At 41.4% G+C, this 21,779-nt stretch overlaps 1 protein-coding gene across 1 annotated transcript in view; it reads left to right on the top strand.

Moving 5' to 3' along the window:
* Nucleotides 1–21,779, top strand: part of LOC126985613 (vesicular glutamate transporter 1-like) — a 75,762-nt gene that overhangs the window by 4,424 nt on the left and 49,559 nt on the right. The window contains exons 2-3 of the mRNA XM_050840768.1: nucleotides 5,020–5,602; nucleotides 18,179–18,205. Coding sequence (XP_050696725.1) covers nucleotides 5,532–5,602; nucleotides 18,179–18,205 — 98 coding nt within the window. The 5' untranslated portion in view covers nucleotides 5,020–5,531. The remainder of the gene's footprint in view (nucleotides 1–5,019; nucleotides 5,603–18,178; nucleotides 18,206–21,779) is intronic.

The raw sequence follows: 21,779 nt of genomic DNA, 5'->3' as shown, positions 1-21,779 counted from the left end.
AAGTGGTCATAAATTTCGCTGGTGGGTTGAGGATTTTATAAGTCTACATAAATTTGTTGTTGTGTTTAGAATTTTGCAATTCTTAAAATATATGCAAAATATTAAGAATTCTGCAGGTGTTTGAAAATCATGCAAGTGCGTTCAGAATTTTGCAATGTGTTTGAAATTTTATCAGGGGAATCTAGACATTTCGCTGGAATCTGCAACTTCCTAAAAAAAATTGCGTGTTTAGAATTATTTGTTCGAAATACTGGGGAACATCGAATTACTGTGTTAGAAAAAATGTCACGAACTCATTTTTGTGTCCAGATGTTGTGTGTGAAAATTTTTGTTATTGTGTTCAAAATATTTTTCCTGATGCACATTAATTATTATTATTATTATTATTATTATTATTATTATTATTATTATTATTATTATTATTATTATTATTATTTTTTTTTTTTACTGTCGCGCGTCTATGTCTTTAGTACTTGTCGCAAATACTGTTCAAAATAATTGTATGCTGATTTTGTGTAAATATTGTTAGATGCATTGTAAGCAAAACACACCTTAACAGCGACTTATAGATCCAAGTATTTTTTCATACCTGGCGTTGATCGAGGAAGACTTGCCTGTACAGAAATGTATCCCGAAGTTAATTAAAAAGAAGTGTCTGAATATTTGTCTTCTGTGTCACAGGAAAGTGGTGAGAATATTATTACTCATATTGACTTTCTGCGTACCTGACGTTAATGGAAGAGGACTTACCTGTGTAGAAATATGCCCCTCAGGTTAAGGAGTTATTTGGAGACTTACCGTCGTAGATGTAAGAAAGGGGAGAGAACATTTCTACTCCTATTGACTTGCTGCATACCAGACGTTGAGTAAGACCTACCTGCTCAGAAACAAACGTGCCAAAAATATTATGCGTGAAATATGGTCTCTAAATAGTGTGTGAAATATGGTTTTAAGTATTGTCCTCATAATAATGTGGTTGAAATACGGTTTCTAAATATTGTGCTTAAAATGTGTATGAATTATTGTCTCTAAATACTGCCTTAAAGATAGAGTCTGTAACAAGATCGCTAAATACTGTGGCCAAAAAAGCGTGTCTGAAATATGGGCTCTAAATATTGTGTTCAAAATGTGTCTGAAATATTATGACCAAGATTTTATGCCAAAAATATTTTTACGAAAATGGTGTGCCTGGGATTTAATCTCTAATTATTGTGGGCTACATATTGTTTCTGAAATGTCATTCAAACATTGGATATAAACTTTGCTCTCGGAAAATATGTTGAATTATCAGTTAATGTACTTCATTTATTTTTGCGTGTCTTCAAATTACAACGTCGAAAACTGTGTGTCCTAAATACTGTGCCAGAGTAATGTAGGCTCAAAACATACGTGTCTCGGTGGGTGTTTTAGCAGAGTGAGCGTGAGGCCCATTTTTGCAAACACTCGGGGCCTGCACATTCACATTTGATAAGGCTTTCGCAGAGGTTGTAGTGTATTGCCATGGGTAGTTTTAGGAGTCTAGTGTTAGTCTGACAAGGCCTCTGCACCATGAATATGAAAACACTCATGAGAACCCTACTAATCTCCTTAGTGGCCTTTGCAAGTATCTGTTGTGGGAGCCGAAAGCGTCTGAGAACACGGACTTAATTACTGTGTCAAGATCGGTGTTTATGTGGTGGTTGTGGCCCATTAATGTGTGAAAAAGATAGTCGCTGCCATATTTCGAGCATTTTTTGGTCTGTGTCGCTGGAATGGACTGCAGATAGAATGATGAGTTCGAACTAACACACAAACATCATGGTTATACTATTTTGTGTCAAAAAAATTAAGCAGGTGTTCTCAGAATCTTTCGGCTGTCACAACAAACATCCTAAGGCCACAAAAGTGATGGATCAATTTCTCATGAGTGTTATTTTTTTGTTCATGGTGCAGAAGCTTATCACTAGGCTCATAAAACTACCCATGGAAATACCCGTACACAACCTCTACGAAAGCCTTCAAATGTGGGTGTGTCAGCCCTCGATGTGTTTGAGAATATGGGTCTAAATAGTTCCCCTTCAAATGGTAAATGCAATTTCGTCGTATGGTGGATTGTGAGGTGGAGTGTATACTACTGAAAGAAGAGTTGGGTTATGGATACTCTTACGAAGCTCTTAAGCATACTAATAGAGGTCCACGGTACTTCTAATGAGATGTGAAGGGACATAAACATACAGAGATAAGGTGTTTGATTCCTAGAGTGCTGGTTATTAGTGCTTCAATCCTATAACGTGAATTCATGAAATCAAGGAGAAAGGATATTAGATGCATCCTAAACAGTCTTAACAGCGACATATAGAGCCATTTTTTTCTTCATACCTGGCGTTGATCGAGGAAGACTTGTCTGTACAGAAATGTGTCCCGCAGTTGATTAAGTGTCTGAATATTTGTCTTCTGTGTCACAGGAAAGTGGAGAGAATATTACTACTCATATTGACTTTCTGCATACCAGACGTTGATAGAATTAAGAGGACTTACCTGTGCAGAAATATGTCCCTCAGGTTAAGGAGTTGTTTGGACACTTACCTTCGTTGATGTAAGGAAGGGAAGAGAATATTTCTACCCGTATTCACTTGCTGCATACCAGACGATGAGTAAGACTTACCTGTACAGAAAAAAACGTGCCCCTCAGGTTAATTAAGGTGTTTGGATACTTGAACTCGCTGATACTGAAAAGTGGAGAAAAAATATCTTGCTCAAATTTACTTCCTATATACCTGGTTTTGAGTGACGAGAACTTACTTGTGCAGAAATATACGTGTCCCGCAGGTTAATTTGGATACTTGAACTCGCTGATACTTCGAAGTGGAGAAAAAAATATCTTGCTCAAATTAACTTCCTATATACCTGGTTTTGACTGAAGAGAACTTACTTGTGCAGAAATAGACGTGTCCCGCATGTAAATTACGGTGTCTTGAAACTCGAATTCGCTGATAGATGAAAATAATGAGAAAAACAATTCATACAATATTTACCTGTTGTGCATACCTGACGTTAATTGAAGAAGACCAACCTGTGCTGAAATAACGTGTCTCACTGTTTAATTGGTGGATCTTGATACTTCCCTTCGCTAATAAAAAAAATCAAACAAAACTGACCTCCTGCACACCTGGCGTTGATTAAAGTGGACCTACCTGCTTTCTACCTGCTCAGAAATATACGGTTGATTGAGATAGTATTACTTAATGTTATTTGCTTTCGCTAATACAAGACAGTAAAGACAGAACACACAGACGGAACGTAAGCGGTTATTCCCTCGGTGCCAATAAGAGTTGAGGAGAAGAGATACATGTAGGGTTTTATGTAGAGGTTGTATTGATATAGTGTTGATTGTTAATAGACATATATGTAGAGAAAGAACACACAGACTAAACATAAGTGGTAATTCTGTTGGTGCTCTCAAGAAAATAGAGACAACACAATGTCCAAACGTAAACGGTCATTCTCTCTGTGCTATTAAGACGGTAGACACACATCACGTAATCTATGGCCACATTGAAACATTTCGGCGCCCCAACACGTAATTGATTGCTCTTTCGGCCACCTCTTTGGATTCTTTACGGGAGCAGCGAGTGGCGGGCTTTGTTTTTTATTGTTGATTCCTTTTTTTTGTGCCCTTGTGCTGTCTCCTTTGCTTTAAAAAAAAAAAAACATTCTTCAAAATTGTTCGTAGGAGTTGTGTGCCCTTTATGACTCCGGTGGAAGTTTGACAAAGTTTCTGTACCATGAACGTGAAAAAAACACTCATAACAACCCAACACGATTAATCTTCTTGCCGGCCGTTGGAAATATTTGATGGGAAGCGTATGAGAATCCCGACCCTTTAAACATTTGCGGTCATTCTCTATTCATTTCTTCATTCTGTTTGATTATTATTCATTCATTCCACTCTGTTTACTCGGTTACTACAATTGGGTTAGTATTGTTAGGTTTTTATTCATACACTAGTGGTCATTCATATTCTCTCGGTGTTCTTGTTGTTCTTGTTATTCTTGTTCTTGTTTTTCTTGTTCTTGTATTTTTTCTTCTATTCTTCTTCTTCTTACTATTCTTCTTGTTTATGTTCTTGTTCTTCTTTTCTTCTGTTCTAAATGGCAGATACATAATGTCCACTTCCATAGTAACGTAACAGTTAGTAAAGGAAACGCTGTGAGGCCGGAGTGTTGTGTTCTAAAAAGGGAATGTGTGGAAAACAGACTCTACTGACTGGTTGTGTTGTTGTTGAAACTGTTGGGTTTGTACTACTGATTTATGTATATATAGTTTTTTTTCCACTTTCTATTTTCTTTCTATTTTCTCTTTATTTTGTATCCAATTTGTATCTGAGTTTTTGTGTTGAAAAGGCATCAGCTCTACATTTATTTATTTATACTTTCCTTTTTTTGTGTGTGTGTTTGCTCATAATATGTTGTGGTAAAGAAAGTCTGTTACAAATTGTTTGCACATATATTAATATTTGCATGTCATTTTAGTGTAAATTATGGTAGTATAAACCTTCAGTGCTTTCCCTCCTTCTTTTCTTTTCTTCTTCTGTACCTTGATCTCCTTTCACATTTGTTTTTCTTCTCTTCTTCATCCTTTTCTTCTTCCTTCACTATTTTCTTCTCTTCCTATTAGACGTCCTCTTCGTACTCTTCTTATTCCTCTTTCTTCCCTTCAGCTTTAACTTGCAAGAAGAGGCTGAAGAGGGATTTGCGTTCCTCCTCCTCCTCCTCCTCCTCCTACTCCTCCTTCTTGCTAATCCTTCACTCCACACACAATAAGAATGACCGCACACCCACCTACGCTCTCTCTCTCTCTCTCTCTCTCTCTCTCTCTCTCTCTCTCTCTCTCTCTCTCTCTCTCTCTCTCTCTCTCATCATCATCATCATCATTATCATCATCATCGCCATCATCATCATCATCATCATCATCATCAATTATATAGTTCTAAGTGTGTTCGGTTTGAATGACTGAATATTTTTTTTCTTCTCTTCACAGCTGTCTCCATCCACCCCCATCCCCCCATCCCCCTCCCGGCGCCCGCTCCATCGACCCCCCCGAAGAGACACAGAGAAAGAGAAAGAGAGAGAGGGAGAGGGAAAGGGCTCGCAGACTCGCCACCAAGAAAGAGAGAAAAAAAAAATAGAAAAGAGAAAACAAAGAAAGTAAAGCAAGCAACAACAGAGAAAACAAGTGAACGCTAACACACACACACACACACACACACACACACACACACACACACACGCACACACACACACAAACACACCATACAATTAAACACACTCACTCACCCCCCAAACCAAACACACACAAACACACCTACATAAAAAAAACAATGCAGAACACGTGATAAACACACACACAAACACACAAACAAACACACAGGTAACATGGATCGTCGTGCTGAACAGGTGTAGAAGTGTGACGGGTGAGGTGAGGTGAGCTAATTGCGAAGAAGAGGAAGAAGAGGAAAAGAAGAGGAAAAAGAGGAAAGAGAAGGAGGAGCCATGCCGGGTCTAGATGCTCTCATAGCGTTGAAGGACAGAGCGAAGGCAGTGAGGGAGAGATTCGTCGTCAGGTGAGTGAAGAACTTTTGGTTTGTACAGGAGTGTTGAAGATGATAATGATAATGATGATTGTTTGTGTGATTTTAAGTGTTTGTGTGATTTTAAGTGTTTGTCTCCTTGCTTTTTTTTGTGTGTGTATGTGTGTGTGTGTTTTTGTGTGTTTGTTTGAATTTAAGTGTTTATGTGATTTTGTCTTTTTTGTTACCTTGTGTTTGTGCTTTTCTTGTTCGTGTTTGTGTTTTTATGTTTGTTTGTGTGTCTGTTTGACTTTTAAGTGTTTGTGTGATTATAAGTGTTTGTTTGTTTGCTTGTGTTCGTGTTTTTTTGTGTATGTGTGTTTGTGTGTTTGTGTGATATGAAGCTTTACTCCCCGGCTCTTCCTCTTTCTCCAACCCCTACATTGTTTTCCCTTCCTCTTTATCCTCTTTTTTTCCTCTGTTTCCCGCTCTATTTCCTTCTTTCTTATGCTCTTTTCTCTTCTCCCCTCCTTCTTTCCTTTCCTTTTCGTTCTCTCTTCTCTTCTTTCTTGTGTGTGAGGATTATGTGTGTGTTGTATATTTTTTTCAGTGTTATTTTTGTTTGTTTTTTGTATATGTGTGTGATGTGTCTGCTCATATGTTGTTGTTGTTGTTGTTGTTGTTGTTGTTGTTGTTGTTGTTGTTGTTTAAGTGTTTACTGTTGTTGGTGGTGATGGTAATTTGCAGGAGATTAATTTCCAGGTGAGTTCAAGACGATAATTAGGACAGGTGTGTGTGTGTGATGTCGTTATTGTTGTTTTAGTATCTGTTGTCATTAATGCTGGTGAAACGAAGGCATAATACGGAGATGATGAGATGTTAATAAGGGGATTGATATAGTCAGATGATTTGGCTCAATTAGTATAGGTGTAAGATGTTGTTATTGATATTTATACTTGTGTTAATGCTAATTAGGAAAATATGATTTGGCAGGTGAGTTGGAATCATTAGTATATGCAGGTGATTTGAAGTAGTATGCGATGCTATGTGATTTTTATTTTTATGAGTATTGTGTTATTGTTTTTGTGTGGGTGCATGTCGGTGATAACAGAGGAAGTGAATGAGTGAAGGAATGAAGGAAAGATGAGGGAAAGAACAATTAAAACAGAAAAAGAAAGAATATAAAAGAAAAGAAATAGGAAAGTAGTAAGGAAGGAAATAAGAAAGGAAAGGAAAGAAGGAAGAGAAAATAAAGAAGGAAAGGAAGGAAGGAAGGAAGGAAGGAAAAGTAAAAATTCTGGAAGGAAAAAGGAAAGATTAAAAAATGAAAGAATGAATGAAAAAAGGAAGTGAGAACGAAGAAAGGAAACAAAAAAATACAAGAAGTAGAGAGAGAGAGAGTGGAGGGATGGATGGAGGAAATATTCAATCACGGAGAAGCTGTGTTGAGCGCTCTCTTACTTACTAACTTAATCACACAAGCTCTCCCTCCCCCTCTTCCTCTCTCTTCATTCCTCCCTCTCCCTCTCTCCCTCCCTCCCTCCCTCTCCCTCCCTATCGCTTTCCCTCCCTCTTTTTTTGTAATATTATACCTTGTTTGTGTCTGGCTTTGTTGATTATGATTTTTCTTCTTGTTTTCGTTTGTTTTTGTTCTTTTTTTCCTCTTCTTCTTCTTGTAATTCTTCTTTTTCTTCTTCTTCTTGTTCTTGTTCTTCCTCTTCTTTATTATTTTGGAATGACGAGGGAAACAAAATAATCTAAAGTATATTTCTAGCTCAGTAGTAATAGTAGTAGTAATAGTAGTAGTAGTAGTAGTAGTAGTAGTAGTAGTAGTAGTAGTAGTAGTAACAACTTTCCAATAACCTAACTCCCTTTTCCCCTCCCTCCCTCCCTCCCTCCTTTCCTCCCTCCCTCCCTCATTGATGAAGATGCTGGAGGAAGCTTTGATCTCCCTCCTCTTGGGGCCCACACCAATTTAACCCCTCCCCCCTTCCTCTCCCTCCTCCCCCTCCCCCCCCTCCTCCATCATTTTTCCTCCCTCTTTATCCTCTTCTTTCCTCTGCTTTCCATTCTTTGTTTCCTCTTTTCGTTCTTTCCTTCCCTTCTTTCCTCTCGTAACCCCTCCCCCCTTCCTCTCCCTCCTCCCCCTCCCTCCCCCCTCCTCCATCATTTTTCCTCCCTCTTTATCCTCTTCTTTCCTCTGCTTTCCATTCTTTGTTCCTCCTTTCTTTCTTTCCTTCCCTTCTTTCCTCTCGTTGTTTCTTTACCTCTTTATTCTCTTCCTTCCTCTGCTTTCCATTCATCATAATCATTATCATCATCATCATTATCCACTTTTTTCTGGTCAAACTTTCCCTACCTTCTCCTCCCCCTTCTCCTCCTCCTCCTCCTCCTCCTCCTCCTCCTCCTCCTTATTTGCTTCTTCCTTTTCTCTCCCATAATCACTCTCCTTCCCTCCCTCCCTCTCTCCCTCTCTCCAATTTAAGTGACCCAAGAAATTTAAGTACGTGGTTATTCCCTCTCCCTCCCTTCTCTCCTCCCTCCCCCCTTCCACTCCCCCTCCCCCGTCCCCTCCCCCCTCCCTACCCCCTCCTCCGGCGTAAACTATCCCCTTATCAGTCTCTCCCAGTGGACTTATCGAGAGAGAGACATAGAAATCAGACCACACAGACCCCATGGTCCAGACTTGGTGGTCTGTCCTTAAACCTAAGTGATTTTACATTAATCAGAAGACTCCAAAACGTTGCATTTCTACTCTAGTTGATATTAAGTTGAAGGAAGTGACGGTCGAGCTTATTTTTGAAGGAGTCAATCGTGTTACACTGGACCACTGATGATGGGAGCTTATTCCATTCTCGCACTACAACGTTGGTGAAGAAAATTGCATGTGCAGTCTGAATTTACTTGTCTACATCTGAGTTTTACGCCATTGTTCCTCGTGCGCAAAGTGTCATCGATCATAAACAATGTTGATCTGTCTACATTCGTGAAACCATTAAGTATTTTAAAACATTCGATCAGTTTTCCTCGGAGGCGACGTGTCTCAAGAGACATGTTTAAGGGTGAAAGCCTTTCTTCGTAGGATTTGTTGCGCAAGGAAGGATAATTTGACGCTGAGAGAGAGAGAGAGAGAGAGAGAGAGAGAGAGAGAGAGGATTCCGTTGATATCTATTTTTTTATCTTCTTTTCTTATATGTTTTCTTTTCTTCAATCATCATTTCCTGTGTTTGTTTTGCTTTCGTATTGCTTCTTTTATTTAGTATTTTTGTCTTTTTCTTTTTTATTCCTTCTTTACTACCATCTTCTCTTTTTCCTTTCCTTTTTTCTTCCTTCTTTCCTTCCTTCCTTTCTTCCTTCCTTCTTTCCTTCCTTCCTTCCTTCCTTCCTTCGTTCGTTCGTTCGTTCGTTCGTTTGTTCGTTCGTTCGTTCGTTCGTTCGTTCTTTCCTTCCTTCCTTCCTTCCTTCCTTCCTTCCTTCCTTCCTTCCTCTCCTTCCTTCCTTCCTTCCTTCGTTCGTTCGTTCGTTCGTTCGTTCCTTCCTTCCTTCCTTCCTTCCTTCCTTTCTTTCTTTCTTTTTTTTTCTTCCTTAATTTTTCATTTGGTTTCTAAAATTGGATAACATGAAAAAAATTATGAATTGAAATCATTAAATAATTAGATATATAGATAATATTAGAAACAATTATACGACAACATGGGCTATTGTAGTAGTAGTAGTAGTAGTAGTAGTAGTAGTAGTAGTAGTAGTGGTGGTAGGTAATGTTTTGGTGTGATGATGGGAATGATGATGACGATGATGATGATGAAGGAGTTTGTACAAGTCACATATAAACTTTTCCTTCTCTACCTTTCTTTCCTACTCCATCATTCTCCCTTCCTCTCCCCTCCCTTCTCCCCCTCTCCCTCTCTCCCACAACCCACGGGACGCTATTAACAAACCCATATCCATCTCCCTCTCCCTTTCTCCCACTCTCCCTCTCTCCCCCTCTCTCCCACTCTCTCTCCCTCCCCCTCGCGGCAATACATGAAACATCAATTTTACGGTCTTACCCTCTTGAGCTGTGGCGGTGCTGGTGGTGAGAGAGAGAGAGAGAGAGAGAGAGAGAGAGAGAGAGAGAGAGAGGTTATATGGAAAGGTTGAAGGGAGAGTTAGTGGTTATGGAAGTTATATTCTCTCTCTCTCTCTCTCTCTCTCTCTCTCTCTCTCTCTCTCTCTCTCTCTCTCTCTCTCTCTCTCTCTCTCTCTCTCGCTCTCTCTCTCTTTTTCTCGTTATTGTTTTACCTTTCTTTATCTTTTTTTTCCCTTCTACCTATCCTCCTCCTCCTCCTCCTCCTCCTCCTCCTCCTCCTCTTGGGCAAACAGAAGTGAGGCACAATATTACTTCTCATTGTTATTTATTTTCGTTCCAGAGAGAGAGAGAGAGAGAGGGGGGGGGGGAGAGGGAAACAGGTAGAGACGTGAAGAGACTTGAGAACGACGAAAGAGAGAGGAAAAAGGAAAAATGGAGGGAGGGAGAGACGGAGTGAGAGAGAGAGGTAGGGAGAGAGATGGAGAGAGAGAGAGAGGGAGGGGGGAACGCACTCAGAAACAATATAGAAAACGATCCACTCCAGAAGGACAATCAGACCACCTATCAGAGAGAGAGAGAGAGAGAGAGAGAGACCCATGCAATTAATGATCATAAGAGAAACTGGACATGTACTACCTTCTTCCTCCTCCTCCTCCTCCTCCTCCTCCTCCTCCTCCTCCTTTTCCTCAACTAATCACAGTGAAAAATGACCCACAACCGAGATTTCCGGAACTATCTTACTCTCCTCCTGTTCCTCCTCCTCTTCCTCTTTCTTCTCCTCTTCCTCTTTTCCTTTCTGCTCCTCATCTACTTTTTCCTTCCAGCTTCTCGTTTTATTTCTATTTCCTCATCTTTCTTTTCTGTTTCTAATCCTCTTTTTATGCATGATCCTCCTCTTCCTCTTCCTCCTCCTCCTCCTCCTCGTTCTCTTCTCTAACATCATCTATCTTCGTCCTCCTTTTCTTTGCCATCTTTATTTTTCTTTTCTTGCTCCTTTTCCATAATCTCCATGTCGTGATCTCCTCCTCCTCCTCCTCCTCCTCCTCCTCCTCTTCCTCCCCAACGCTCTCCATCTTTATTTATTTATCACACATCTACTGCTACTATTACTATTTATTCACACACACACACACACACACACACACACACACACACACACACACACACACACACAATTAGCGAAGGATAAGCTAAGACACAAAACCAAAAAAAAATAAACGGCGAAAGAAAAGAAAAAAGAAACAAGAGACGAGAAGAGAAGAGAGGTGGAAGAGGAAGAGGAGAGGAGAGGAGGAGGAGGAGGAGGAGGAGAAGGAAAGACTGTGACATTCTGATAAGGGGATCTTGTTCGTTGATGGAGGAAAGAGAGAGAGAGATAGGGGAAGTGTATAATATTACACACACACACACACACACACACACACACACACACACACACACACACCTTACCCCTCTTTCTCTCCCTCTTCCCCCTCTTTGCTAATTCTTCTCACGTGCTTCCTCTCCCTCCTCTTCCTCCTCCTCCTCCTCCTCCTACTCCTCCGCCCCCCCCTTGGATCTGTTACCCATAATCCCCCATCAGAAGAGCAATTAGTGGGATTTCCTATAGACACTTTGATTCCAAGTTTGAGAGAGAGAGAGAGAGAGAGAGAGAGAGAGAGAGAGAGAGAGCAATAAGCCTCTTTCTCACCTAATAACGTAAACTAACCATAAATAACCTAATTCCATCGTTAGTGTGTGTGTGTGTGTGTGTGTGTGTGTGTGTGTGTCCCCTTTATTAATTGTCAGGTGTGAGCGGGTGTAATTTAGAGAGAGAGAGAGAGAGAGAGAGAAACGATAGGGAAGGAAAAGGTAGAGAAAGGAAAGGTAGGAAAGGGAAAATAGAGGAAGGAGAGAAAGGAAAGTGAAAAGTAAGGGAAAGAAGAATAAGGGAAGGAAAAGGAGAGTAAGGGAAGGAAAATGGAATGACGAATGATATTGATGTAGAAAGAGAGGAAGGGAGCGTTGAAGAAGAGGATGAGAGAAGAAAGAAACGAAGAAAGGTTTAGATGGAAGAAACTAAAATTTTCATAATCATTCTTACTAATCATTATTATCATTACTATTTTTATTATTTACCTCCTTGTTTCTTTTTACCTATTTTCTCCATTCCTCGCTTTCCTACCTTCCTATTTCCTTTTACCCTTTTTCCATTCCTCTTTCCTCTTCTTCACTCCTTCCTCCATTCCTTCCTCTTCCTTCCTTCCCTCACTATCTTCCCTTCTCTACTTCCTTTTCTTCCCTTCGCTTTCCTACCTTCCTATTTTCTTTTACCCTTTTTCCATTCCTCTTACCTCTTCTTCAATCCCTCCTCCATTCCTTCCTCTTCCTTCCCTCACTATCTTCCCTTCTCTACTCCCTTTTCTTCCCTTCTTTAATTCACTTTTTCAGTCTCTCTCCTTCCCTCTTCCTTAAATAACTCGCTATCCTTTCTATTCCTCTCTTCTTCACAACACCTTTCTATTACTCCATCATCATCTCCCTTTACTTCCTCCTTATCTCTTACTTCTCTCACCTCACTTCTTTTATTCCTATATCCTCTCCTCTTCCTTCCTCCTCTTTTTCCATTTTCTTTTAATTCTTCCTCTTCTTTCCTTCCTCCAACCCCTTTCTTCCTTCTTCATATTCACTCCTTTCGTTCTCTCCTCTCCCACCCTGCCGTTCTTTCCTTCATTCCTTTCCCTCCCTCCCTTACACCTTCCCTCCTTCCCTCCTTACCTTTCTCCCGTTCCTTCTTTCCTCTCCCAACCTGCCATTCATTCCTTCATCCCTTTCCCTCCCTCTCTCACACCTTCCGTCCCTCCTTCCCTCCCTTTCTTCCTCCCTCTCCGACAAGTCACATGGGAGATAAAACGGGGGAGGGGAGAGGGCTGGGGTAAAGCGGGAGGGGGCGTACTCCCCACTCCAGCTGATGACACAACGGGGAGTTAAATTCCCCTGAGGTTCCTTAACACTGATCAGGAGGAGGAGGAGGAAGAGGAAGAGGAGGAGGAGCAAGAGGAGGTGTAACTCATTAGGACGGTTTTATCTCCTTTGCAATCTCCCTTATTTCTAAAGAGAGAGAGAGAAACGATATGTCCCTGTGGTGGCGTTGGTTCTCTCTCTCTCTCTCTCTCTCTCTGAGGGTGGATTAATATCTCGCTGCCCATAATACCTTTGAAGAGAGAGAGAGCAGAAAAATGTAAATCATGAAAACGAAAAGGAAAGAGAGAGAGAGAGAGAGAGAGAGAGAGAGAGAGAGAGAGAGAGAGAGAGAGAGAGATGGAGAGAGAGAGATAGAAATGATCGACGCGACGTTTTGGCTGATTCTCCAACTCTCTCTCTCTCTCTCTCTCTCTCTGCCTCTTGACTCTCTTTGTTGCGTTCACTTTCCCTCAGGCAAGAGGAAGGACAAACACTCTCTCTCTCTCTCTCTCTCTCTCTCTCTCTCTCTCTCTCTCTCTCTCTCTCCATTAGCTGACCACTTAAGAAGAGGGTGCGAAGGAGGTAAGATGAGAGAGAGAGAGAGAGAGAGGCGTGTCCTAACTCCGCCTCTCTCCTGTTTCCTTGTTTTATAACCTTAGAGCTCCTCCCTTTTCATCTCTCTCTCTCTCTCTCTCTCTCTATCTCTCTCTCTCTCTCTCTCTCTCTCTCTCTCTCTCTCTCTCTCTATCTCATATATATTAAGAACCAAGAAAGATACAGAGAGAGAGAGAGAGAGAGTATCCCAGCTAGGGGTAATGGAGCGACTCTCTCTCTCTCTCTCTCTCTCTCTCTCTCTCTCTCTCTCTCTCTCCCTCTCTCTTTTCCTTAAATCATTGCCAGGTATTATTGCTTTTCCTCCTCCTCTCCTCCTCCTCCTCCTCCTCCTCTTTCTTTTTCTATAGCATATTCTATAGGGAGGAGGAGGGAGGTAAGGTAAAAAATGCGAGGAAGCAGTAAAAATGAATAAAGAAAAGTGAAAGGCAAAGGAAAGGAGGTAAAAATGGAGGATGGGGATGAGGGTAAGGAGAAGGAGAAGGAAGATGAGAAGTTAGAATAGGAAAAAGAGAAGAGGAAAGGGGATTCATAGCACAGGTGAGGGGAAACAGAGGAGGAGGAGGAGGAGGAAGACAGGTAAGGACAGTAATTAATATGCGCAACACGGTTTCGCTCTTCATTTGTTTGACCTGATGATGGGAGGAGGAGGAGGAGGAAGCGGAGGCGGAGAAGGAGGAGGAGGAAGAGTAGGAGGAGGAGATATTTTGAGCGATTATTTCTTTATTGCCTCCTTCCTACAATCCCTTCCTCCTCCTCCTCCTCCTCTTCTTTTTCTCCTCCAATGTGTGTTCGCTTCTCCCTTCCTCTATTTTTCTCTCATGTTCTCTTCTCCTCCCTTCCTATCATCCTCTTTATTCTCATCTCCCTTTCATTCCTCCATTTCTCACCCTTCTCTCCCTTGTCACTTTCCTCTTCCTCCCTCCCTCCCTCCCTCAGCCTTTGTCCAATCAGTGACCTGCATGCCTAATTAACGATCGAATCACCTGGGCGGAAGACAGGTACGGGGAGGAATAGTGATGGTGATGATGATGATGATGATGATGGTAATGATGATAGTAGTGGTAATACAGCCGTTTTTCTTTTGTCATTCTTCATCTAACTTGTCGAAAATGTCCTTAAAATAATAATGACAATAATAAAAAAAATGGGAGACTACTACTACTACTACTACTACTACTTCTATTCCCTTTCCTTCACTTCCTGCTTCCCCCTTTCCTTCCTCTTCCCTTTCTTCCTTCTTTCCTAATTCAATATTCTCTCTCTCTCTCTCTCTCTCTCTCTCTCTCTCTCTCTCTCTCTCTCTCTCTCTCTCTCTCTCTCTCTCTTTCGCTCGATCGCTCTCTAAGACGCGCGTATCACAACCTCTTCTAAATGCGATAATCAGATTAGGACGCGAATTTCACTACCATATTCCGGAACAGGATTCGAAGAGGATCAAGACAGCTGACCGAAGCTTCGAAACCCAACTCACCGAACCCGAACCTCTTAAACCGAATCAGAGGTGGATTAGAAGGGATTGGAAGGGTAGGAAAGAGGGGAAAAGAGGGGAAAGAAGAGGAAAGAGATTAAGAAAGTATTAGTAAGGGATTGGAGCTTCGGAATGGGCGTTACAAAGGTTCGAAGCTTGTGTCGAAGAGGGGATTCGAACGTGTTGGGTTTGATGGGTCGATAATTCTCTTGGTGTGTGTGTGTGTGTGTGTGTGAGTGTGTGTGTGTGTGTGTGTGTGTGTGTGTGTGAGAGAGAGAGAGAGAGAGAGAGAGACGCCGAAATTTTACTTTTCTCTCTCTCTCTCTCTCACACACACACACACACACACACACACACACACACACACAGATGGGTTTTTGGTCCACTGAAGATCAATTTTCTGAAGCCGTCAACGTCCTCCTCCTCCTCCTCCTCCTCCTCTTTCTCCTATTCCTCAGTAGTATTTCTCTGTTCCTATGTTCCGTCTCCTCCTCCTCTTCCTCCTCCTCCTCCTCCTCGGAACGTCATACACCCTCCATAGCCACTCAAAGGGGGAGGAAAATGGAAGGAGAGAGAGGAGGAGGAGGAGGAGGAGGAGGAGGAGGAGGAGGAGGAGGAGGAGGAATTTCTTGGTTCCATGTCGGTGAACAGAAAAGTTTTGGATTCTTGTCCCGTGAGAGAGAGAGAGAGAGAGAGAGAGAGAGAGAGAGAGAGAGGGGGGGGGGGGAGTGGCTAGGGGGTCGTGTTTAGGCTGACGAGCTTAACTAACTGGATTACCGAAGATGGAGGGAAAGGGAGGGAGGGAGAGAGAGGAAGGGATAGGAAAGGGGAGACACATCACCCTTTCCGTCACCTCTTTTCCTCCTTTTCTCCAGTGATGAGGTGAGGAGGAGGAGGGAGGGAGGGAGATAGGGAGGAAGAGAGAGGAAATTGGTGAAATAGGGAGAAAATCAGAGTGAATTGAGAAGGGGTAGAGGAGGAGGAGGAGGAGGAGGAGGAGGAGGAGGAGAAGAAGAAGAAGGAGGAGGAGGAGGAGGAGGGTGCCACTTTTTCCTCAAGGCGAAAAAGCGAAAGATAAAAAGGGAAGAAAAAATAAGATTGACTTTTTACATAATAATAATAATAATAATAATAACAATAATAATAATAATAATAATAATGATAATAATAGCAGTAAATGTTTTCCCTATCATTTTCCCGTTATTTTCCTGTTTTTATGTAAATTTTCCTGTTTTCTCATTTTTATATTCATGGCTTTATTCATTCTGCATCGTAAATAGCTCTCTCCTCCTCCTCCTCCTCCTCCTCTTCCTACTCCTCCTTGTCTTGTTTCAGGAAGAGGGGTGGAGAGGAGGAGGAGGAAAGAGGGATGGAGGAAGGAGGAGAGAAGGAGACTATAAATAAAACGGGATAGGCTAAGAGAGAGAGAGAGAGAGTGTACAAGGAGAGAAAAAAAGGAAAATAAAAAGGGAGGGAAGGATATAAGGGATGGATGGATGGAGAGAAAAATAGGATGTAAAGGATAGACGGAATGGAGGGAAAAAGGGAGAGAAGAGAGAGAAGGGAGAGAAGAGAGAAGGGTTGAGAGGAGGGAAGGATAGGAGGAAAATGATGAAGAGGGATAAAGAACGAATCCTTAAGAAGAGAGAGAGAGAGAGAGATCGCCAACACTTAACACTGGGGACAGATTTACTCTCCCTCTCACCTCCCTCTCTCACTCTCCCTCTTTCTTCCTCTCCCTCTCTCTCCCTCCTCCCTCCCTCCTCTCTCCCTCTCCCTCCCTCTCTCTCATGTCCTTTACGTCTTTCTTCCTCCCATTGGGTAAACGCCTTGGGTGAGAGAGAGAGAGAGAGAGAGAGAGAACGCTTGTTGAATATAAATAGACCTACCCACTGTTGCATTGTTCTTCTTCCACTCCTCCTCCTCCTCCTCCTCCTCCTCCTCCTCTTCCTCCTCCTCCTCCTCCTCCTCCTCCTTCTTCTCTTCCACCATTTTTTTTCTTTTCATGAGGAAGTGACTCGCGTTTCTTACTTCTTTATTTTATTTTATTTCCAAAGGTATTATTATTATTATTATTATTATTATTATTATTATTATTATTATTATTATTATTATTATTATTAGTGGAAACATATTAGTGGTTGTAGTAATGGTTGTTTTTCTAGCCTTTCTCTCCTACTTTAGTTTTAATAGTTTCAATTTCTTTACATAATCGATATATTTTCATTTTAATTATTTTTTTTATTATATATTTTTTTCTTTTCGTCTCATGGCTTCAAACTTTCGCCTCATAAAGGTGTTCGAACCCTAAATCCCGCGTCTCGTGAACCCGACATTAGAATTAGAACCTTCTTTTTATCGTATTTTTTATCGCCAAAAAAAAAAAGATAAGAAAATAGAAGTTATATTAAAGAAGAGACTGGAATAGAAGCGAAGAAAGGAATGGATTGAGGGATTAAATTAGGAATCTCTCTCTCTCTCTCTCTCTCTCTCTCTCTCTCTCTCTCTCTCTCTCTCTCTCTCTCTCTCTCTCTCTCTCGCGCCAAATAAGAAAAAAGATAAAAAAATAGAAGTTATATAAAAGAAGAGACTGGAATAGAAGGGAAGAAAGAAATGGATCGAGGGATTGAATTTGGAATTTCTCTCTCTCTCTCTCTCTCTCTCTCTCTCTCTCTCTCTCTCTCTCTCTCTCTCTCTCTCTCTCTCGTAAAAGTTGGTGAAACGCTCATTTACTCTCTTATTATGGATCCGAAGCTTCATTCCTTCCACTCCGAAACTTTGGGGCCTCACACACACACACACACACACACACACACACACGGAATGCAAAACTTGGTTAAATCGAGTACTTTCAACCCTTTTAGGACAGCCCTTTGAATCGGAGGGAGGAAGAGAAGGAGGAGGAGGAGGAGAAGGAAGAGGAGGAGGAGGAGGAGGAGAAGGAGGAGGAGGAGGATATATATATATAGAAAATGGTGAAAGGGTTCGTGTGATTGGATGAGGAAAGGAAAGGAAAGAAATAGAGGCAAAGTAAATAAAAAAAAAAGAGAAAGAAAGATAAATAAAAATGGATAAGAGAGAAACAGAAGAAAGAAAGAATAAGAATGTGAAGATGAACAGAAAAAAAAGAAGAGGAGGAGGAGGAGTAAAACAAAAATTGATAGAAGAGTGATGAAGTGGAAAAGTGTAAAGCATCGAAAGAAGAGAAGCAAAAAGGAAAAAAAAAAGTTGGAAAGCGGAAAAGAAAAAAAAGTAGATAAAGATGAGTAGTAAAATAAGAGGGGGAGGTGGAGTTAGAGGAGGAGGAGGTTCGTTCCTCACAGCACTTCAAGATGAGCGAGAAAGCGTTTAATTAATTCTGAAAACACACAATAAGAAGTTAATTTGTCGGAGAGAGAGAGAGGTAGAGGGAGAGGGAGAGGGAGGGAGAGGGAGAGAGAGGGAGAGGGAGAGGGAGAGCGAGTTGTTGTTGTTGTTGTTGTTGTTGATCTTTAATACTTTCACCCAATATTAACTTTTTTTTCTTTCTTTTCAGCCGCGCTTCTGAAATCCCTCATGACAGGTAAGGCAGCCATATGTGTGTGTGCGTGTGTGTGTGTGTGTGTGTGTGTGTGTGTGTGTGTGTGTGTGTGTGTAAGCAGGAAAATCGCTTATTCGACAAATATTTTTCCTTACACGCTGATTCTCTCTCTCTCTCTCTCTCTCTCTCTCTCTCTCTCTCTCTCTCTCTCTCTCTCTCTCTCTCTCTCTCTCTCTCTCTCTCTCTCTCTCCCCCCCCCCCCACTGAGGCCTTTCCTCCCTTCTTCCTCCTTCCCTTCCTTCTAAGCCTCTTCTCTCCCTTCTTTCCTCCCTCTACACCACTCCATTCAGCTTTTCTCTCCCTTCTCCTCCACCTCCTCTTCCTCCTCCTCCTCCTCATCCTCATCTCCCCCCTTTACTAAATACGGAGAGATTATGTGTGAAAATGTCTCCCTGTCTTGGTCTCCCTTTCTCCCTCCTTCCTTTCTTGCCTTCCTTCTCCCCCTTCCTCCCTTCCTTCTCTCCCTCCCTCCCTTTCTCTCCTTCTCCCTTCCTTCTTTCAGACCACATCACAAAAACCACGTATTGTCATATTTTTCTTTTGTTCTCTCTCTCTCTCTCTCTCTCTCTCTCTCTCTCTCTGATAAGCCGGTAACTCCTTCTATCACCCTATCCCTTCTTCCTCCTCCTCCTCCTCTTCCTTCTCCCATCGAATATTGAAGGAAAGTGTGAAAATATTCGTCTCTCTCTCTCTCTCTCTCTCTCTCTCTCTCTCTCTCTCTCTCTCTCTCTCTCTCTCTCCATTTGTTCATTTACTCCGGCTTCTTCCGTTCCTTTGTCTCCTTGCATTCCCTTCCCCCTCCTTCCTTCCTTTATCCTCTTGCTCCTTTATCTTTCTCTGTCTCCCTCTACCTTTCTCTCATCCCCCTTCCGCTTGCTATCTACCTCCTCCTCTTCTCTCTCTCTCTCTCTCTCTCTCTCTCTCTCTCTCTCTCTCTCTCTCTCTCTCTCTCTCTCTCTCTCTCTCTCTCTCTCTCTCTCTCTCTCTCTGTATCCATCTATCTCTATATATCTATCTATCTTTATCTATCTATCTCTCTACTTATTTATTCATGTCTTCTTTCTTTTCGTCTGATCGTATCTCTCAATTTATTTTATCTGTTTTCTTATATTTGTTCTATTCTATCTTTACCATCTTTACCATTCTTTAACTCTCTCTCTCTCTCTCTCTCTCTCTCTCTCTCTCTCTCTCTCTCTCTCTCTCTCTCTCTCTCTCTCTCTCTCTCTCATCCCTTCGTTTCCTATCTGTCTGTCTTATTCCAACCTCCACCCCCTTCTCTCCTTCTCTCTCCGGTCTTATTCTCTCTCTCCTCCACCTTCTCCCTCCCTCTCCCTCCCTCCCTTCTCTGAGTTAATGACGGGCCTCCATTAGCTAATGAAGTGAGAGAGTATTGAGGGGAAAGGCCTTGGATGGATGACTTCGAAGGTGTCTTGACGCGTTCACAATGTCGCCTTAAGACATCTCCACGTCAGTGGAATGTCGCCGCTGTGTTGTTTATTTACCTTCCTGTTTATTTGTTTGTTTACCCTCTACGTGTGTGTGTGTGTTTATTAGGTGTGTTTGATTTGTGTTTTGTCATGTTTTTAGCCTTTTGTTTGTCTGTGTCTGTGTGGGTGTGTTTATCTGATGTGGTTTATGTGGGATTTATGTGGGATTTGGCTTTTCGTTTGCCTCTTTATGTGTGTGTGTGTGTGTGTGTGTGTGTGTGTGTGTGTGTGTGTGTGTGTGTGTGTGTGTGTGTGTGTGTGTGTCGTGGTTAATGTGTTTTTCTTACTGCGTTAATGTGTTTTTGTCGTGTTGAATGTGTTTATTTTTTTTAATTTTGTACGTTCTTCTTGCCTGGATATGTTCTTTTTTTTTTTTGCTCTGTTTTATGTGTTTGTTGCTGTTTTCTTACCCTCACTTTACCTTTGTGTCTATTTGTATAATTAAATGTGTTCTTTTTTTTCATTTCGTATTCCTGTGTTTGTGTGTGTTTATCCAGTGTGCTCGATGTTTTTTTCCCTTTAGTTTAACTTCTGCTTCCCTGTGTTATTTGACGAGTTTAAGAATCTTTTCCTTGTCTGTCTTGCTGTCACGTGTGTTTATTTTCTCATTAGTGTGTTTTTCCTTCTTTTTTCTTGCGTTTTGTGTGTATTTTTTCCTTGTGTTTAATGTTCTTTCCTTGGTTAACCTTCTGCTTTCCTGTTTGTATGTGTTTTTTTCTTGTTTGTCCTGCTTCTGTGTTTGTTCTTTCGCCGTGTTTAATCTGTTTTCATTGATTTTCCTGCTTTTTTGTTGTTTAGTCTGTGTTTAATTCTTTTTATTTCGTTTAATTTTCTGTTTACCTGTTTGTGTGTTTATAGTTCTTACATTCTCTGCTTCTCTGTGTGTTTATTTTTCCATGTTTAATCTTATGTACTTGTTTGTTTTGCTTCTATGTTTGCTAATCTCTGTGTTTGGTGTGTTTTTCGTGCTCTCCTGCTTGTATTTGTGTTTATTCTCCGTTTAATGTGTTTCTTTTCTTTATTTCCCTTTTCTTTGCCTGCTTGTCTGTTTATTAGACCTTTTGTTTTTGTTTACGCGCCGTGTTTGATGTGTTTTTCCTCTGTTTTGTCCTTTGTTTGCCTATTATCTCTGCCATGGAGGGAGGAAGGGAGGGAAGGGAGGAGTAATGGAGAGAAAGAGAGGGAGAGTGAGGGAGAGGAAAGGTTGTGGGCGATGGAGCGTAAAGGTGATAAGAGACCCCCCCCCCCCTCTCTCTCTCTCTCTCTCTCTCTCTCTCTCTCTCTCTCTCTCTCTCTCTCTCTCTCTCTCTCTCTCTCTCTCTCTCTCTCTCTCTCTCTCTCTCTTCATTTCCTGCATCCTTTCCTTCATATTTTCTCTCTATTACTTCCATATTTTCTTGTCTTCCCTTCTCCTTCCCTTCCTTTCCTCCCTCCTTCTAACCTCAAACACACACACACACACACACACACACACACACACACACAATCACACAAAACAATAGACGGACAAAAGACTGTGAGCAAACACGTGGAGGGGGGGAAGGGGGGAGGGGGGGTTGCTAACACCTCCCCCTCTCCCCCTCCTTCCCCCTTTCCCTCCCTCCCTCCCTCCTTTCTTCGCTTTATCCACCGTCAGCCATTGAAGGAAGTCGATATCTGAAGGGACGAAGGAGGAGGAGGAGGAGGAGGAGGAGAGAGGAGATGGAGGAAGGGAGGGAGCTGGAAGATTAGAGAGAGAGAGAGAGAGAGAGAGAGAGAGAGAGAGAGAGAGAGAGAGAGAATATTCTCCAAAAACAAAATATTCTCCAAAAAACACACCACCACCACCAGTAATAATAATAATAATAATAATAATAATAATAATAATAATAATAATAATAATAATAATAATAACAATAATCATAATATTGATACTACTACTACTACTACTACTACTACTACTACTACTACTACTACTACTAATAATAATAATAATAATAAAATACCTGAGATTTAATTTGATTGAGGAATTTTTTATGATTTTAAGTTAATTAATGTTTCCCTGGAGACGCACAGGTATTCCAGGTGAG

The sequence above is a fragment of the Eriocheir sinensis genome, chromosome 60 (genome assembly GCF_024679095.1).
Source record: "Eriocheir sinensis breed Jianghai 21 chromosome 60, ASM2467909v1, whole genome shotgun sequence".
NCBI lineage: Eukaryota > Metazoa > Arthropoda > Malacostraca > Decapoda > Varunidae > Eriocheir > Eriocheir sinensis.
This window is presented reverse-complemented; position numbering and strand designations above follow the sequence as displayed.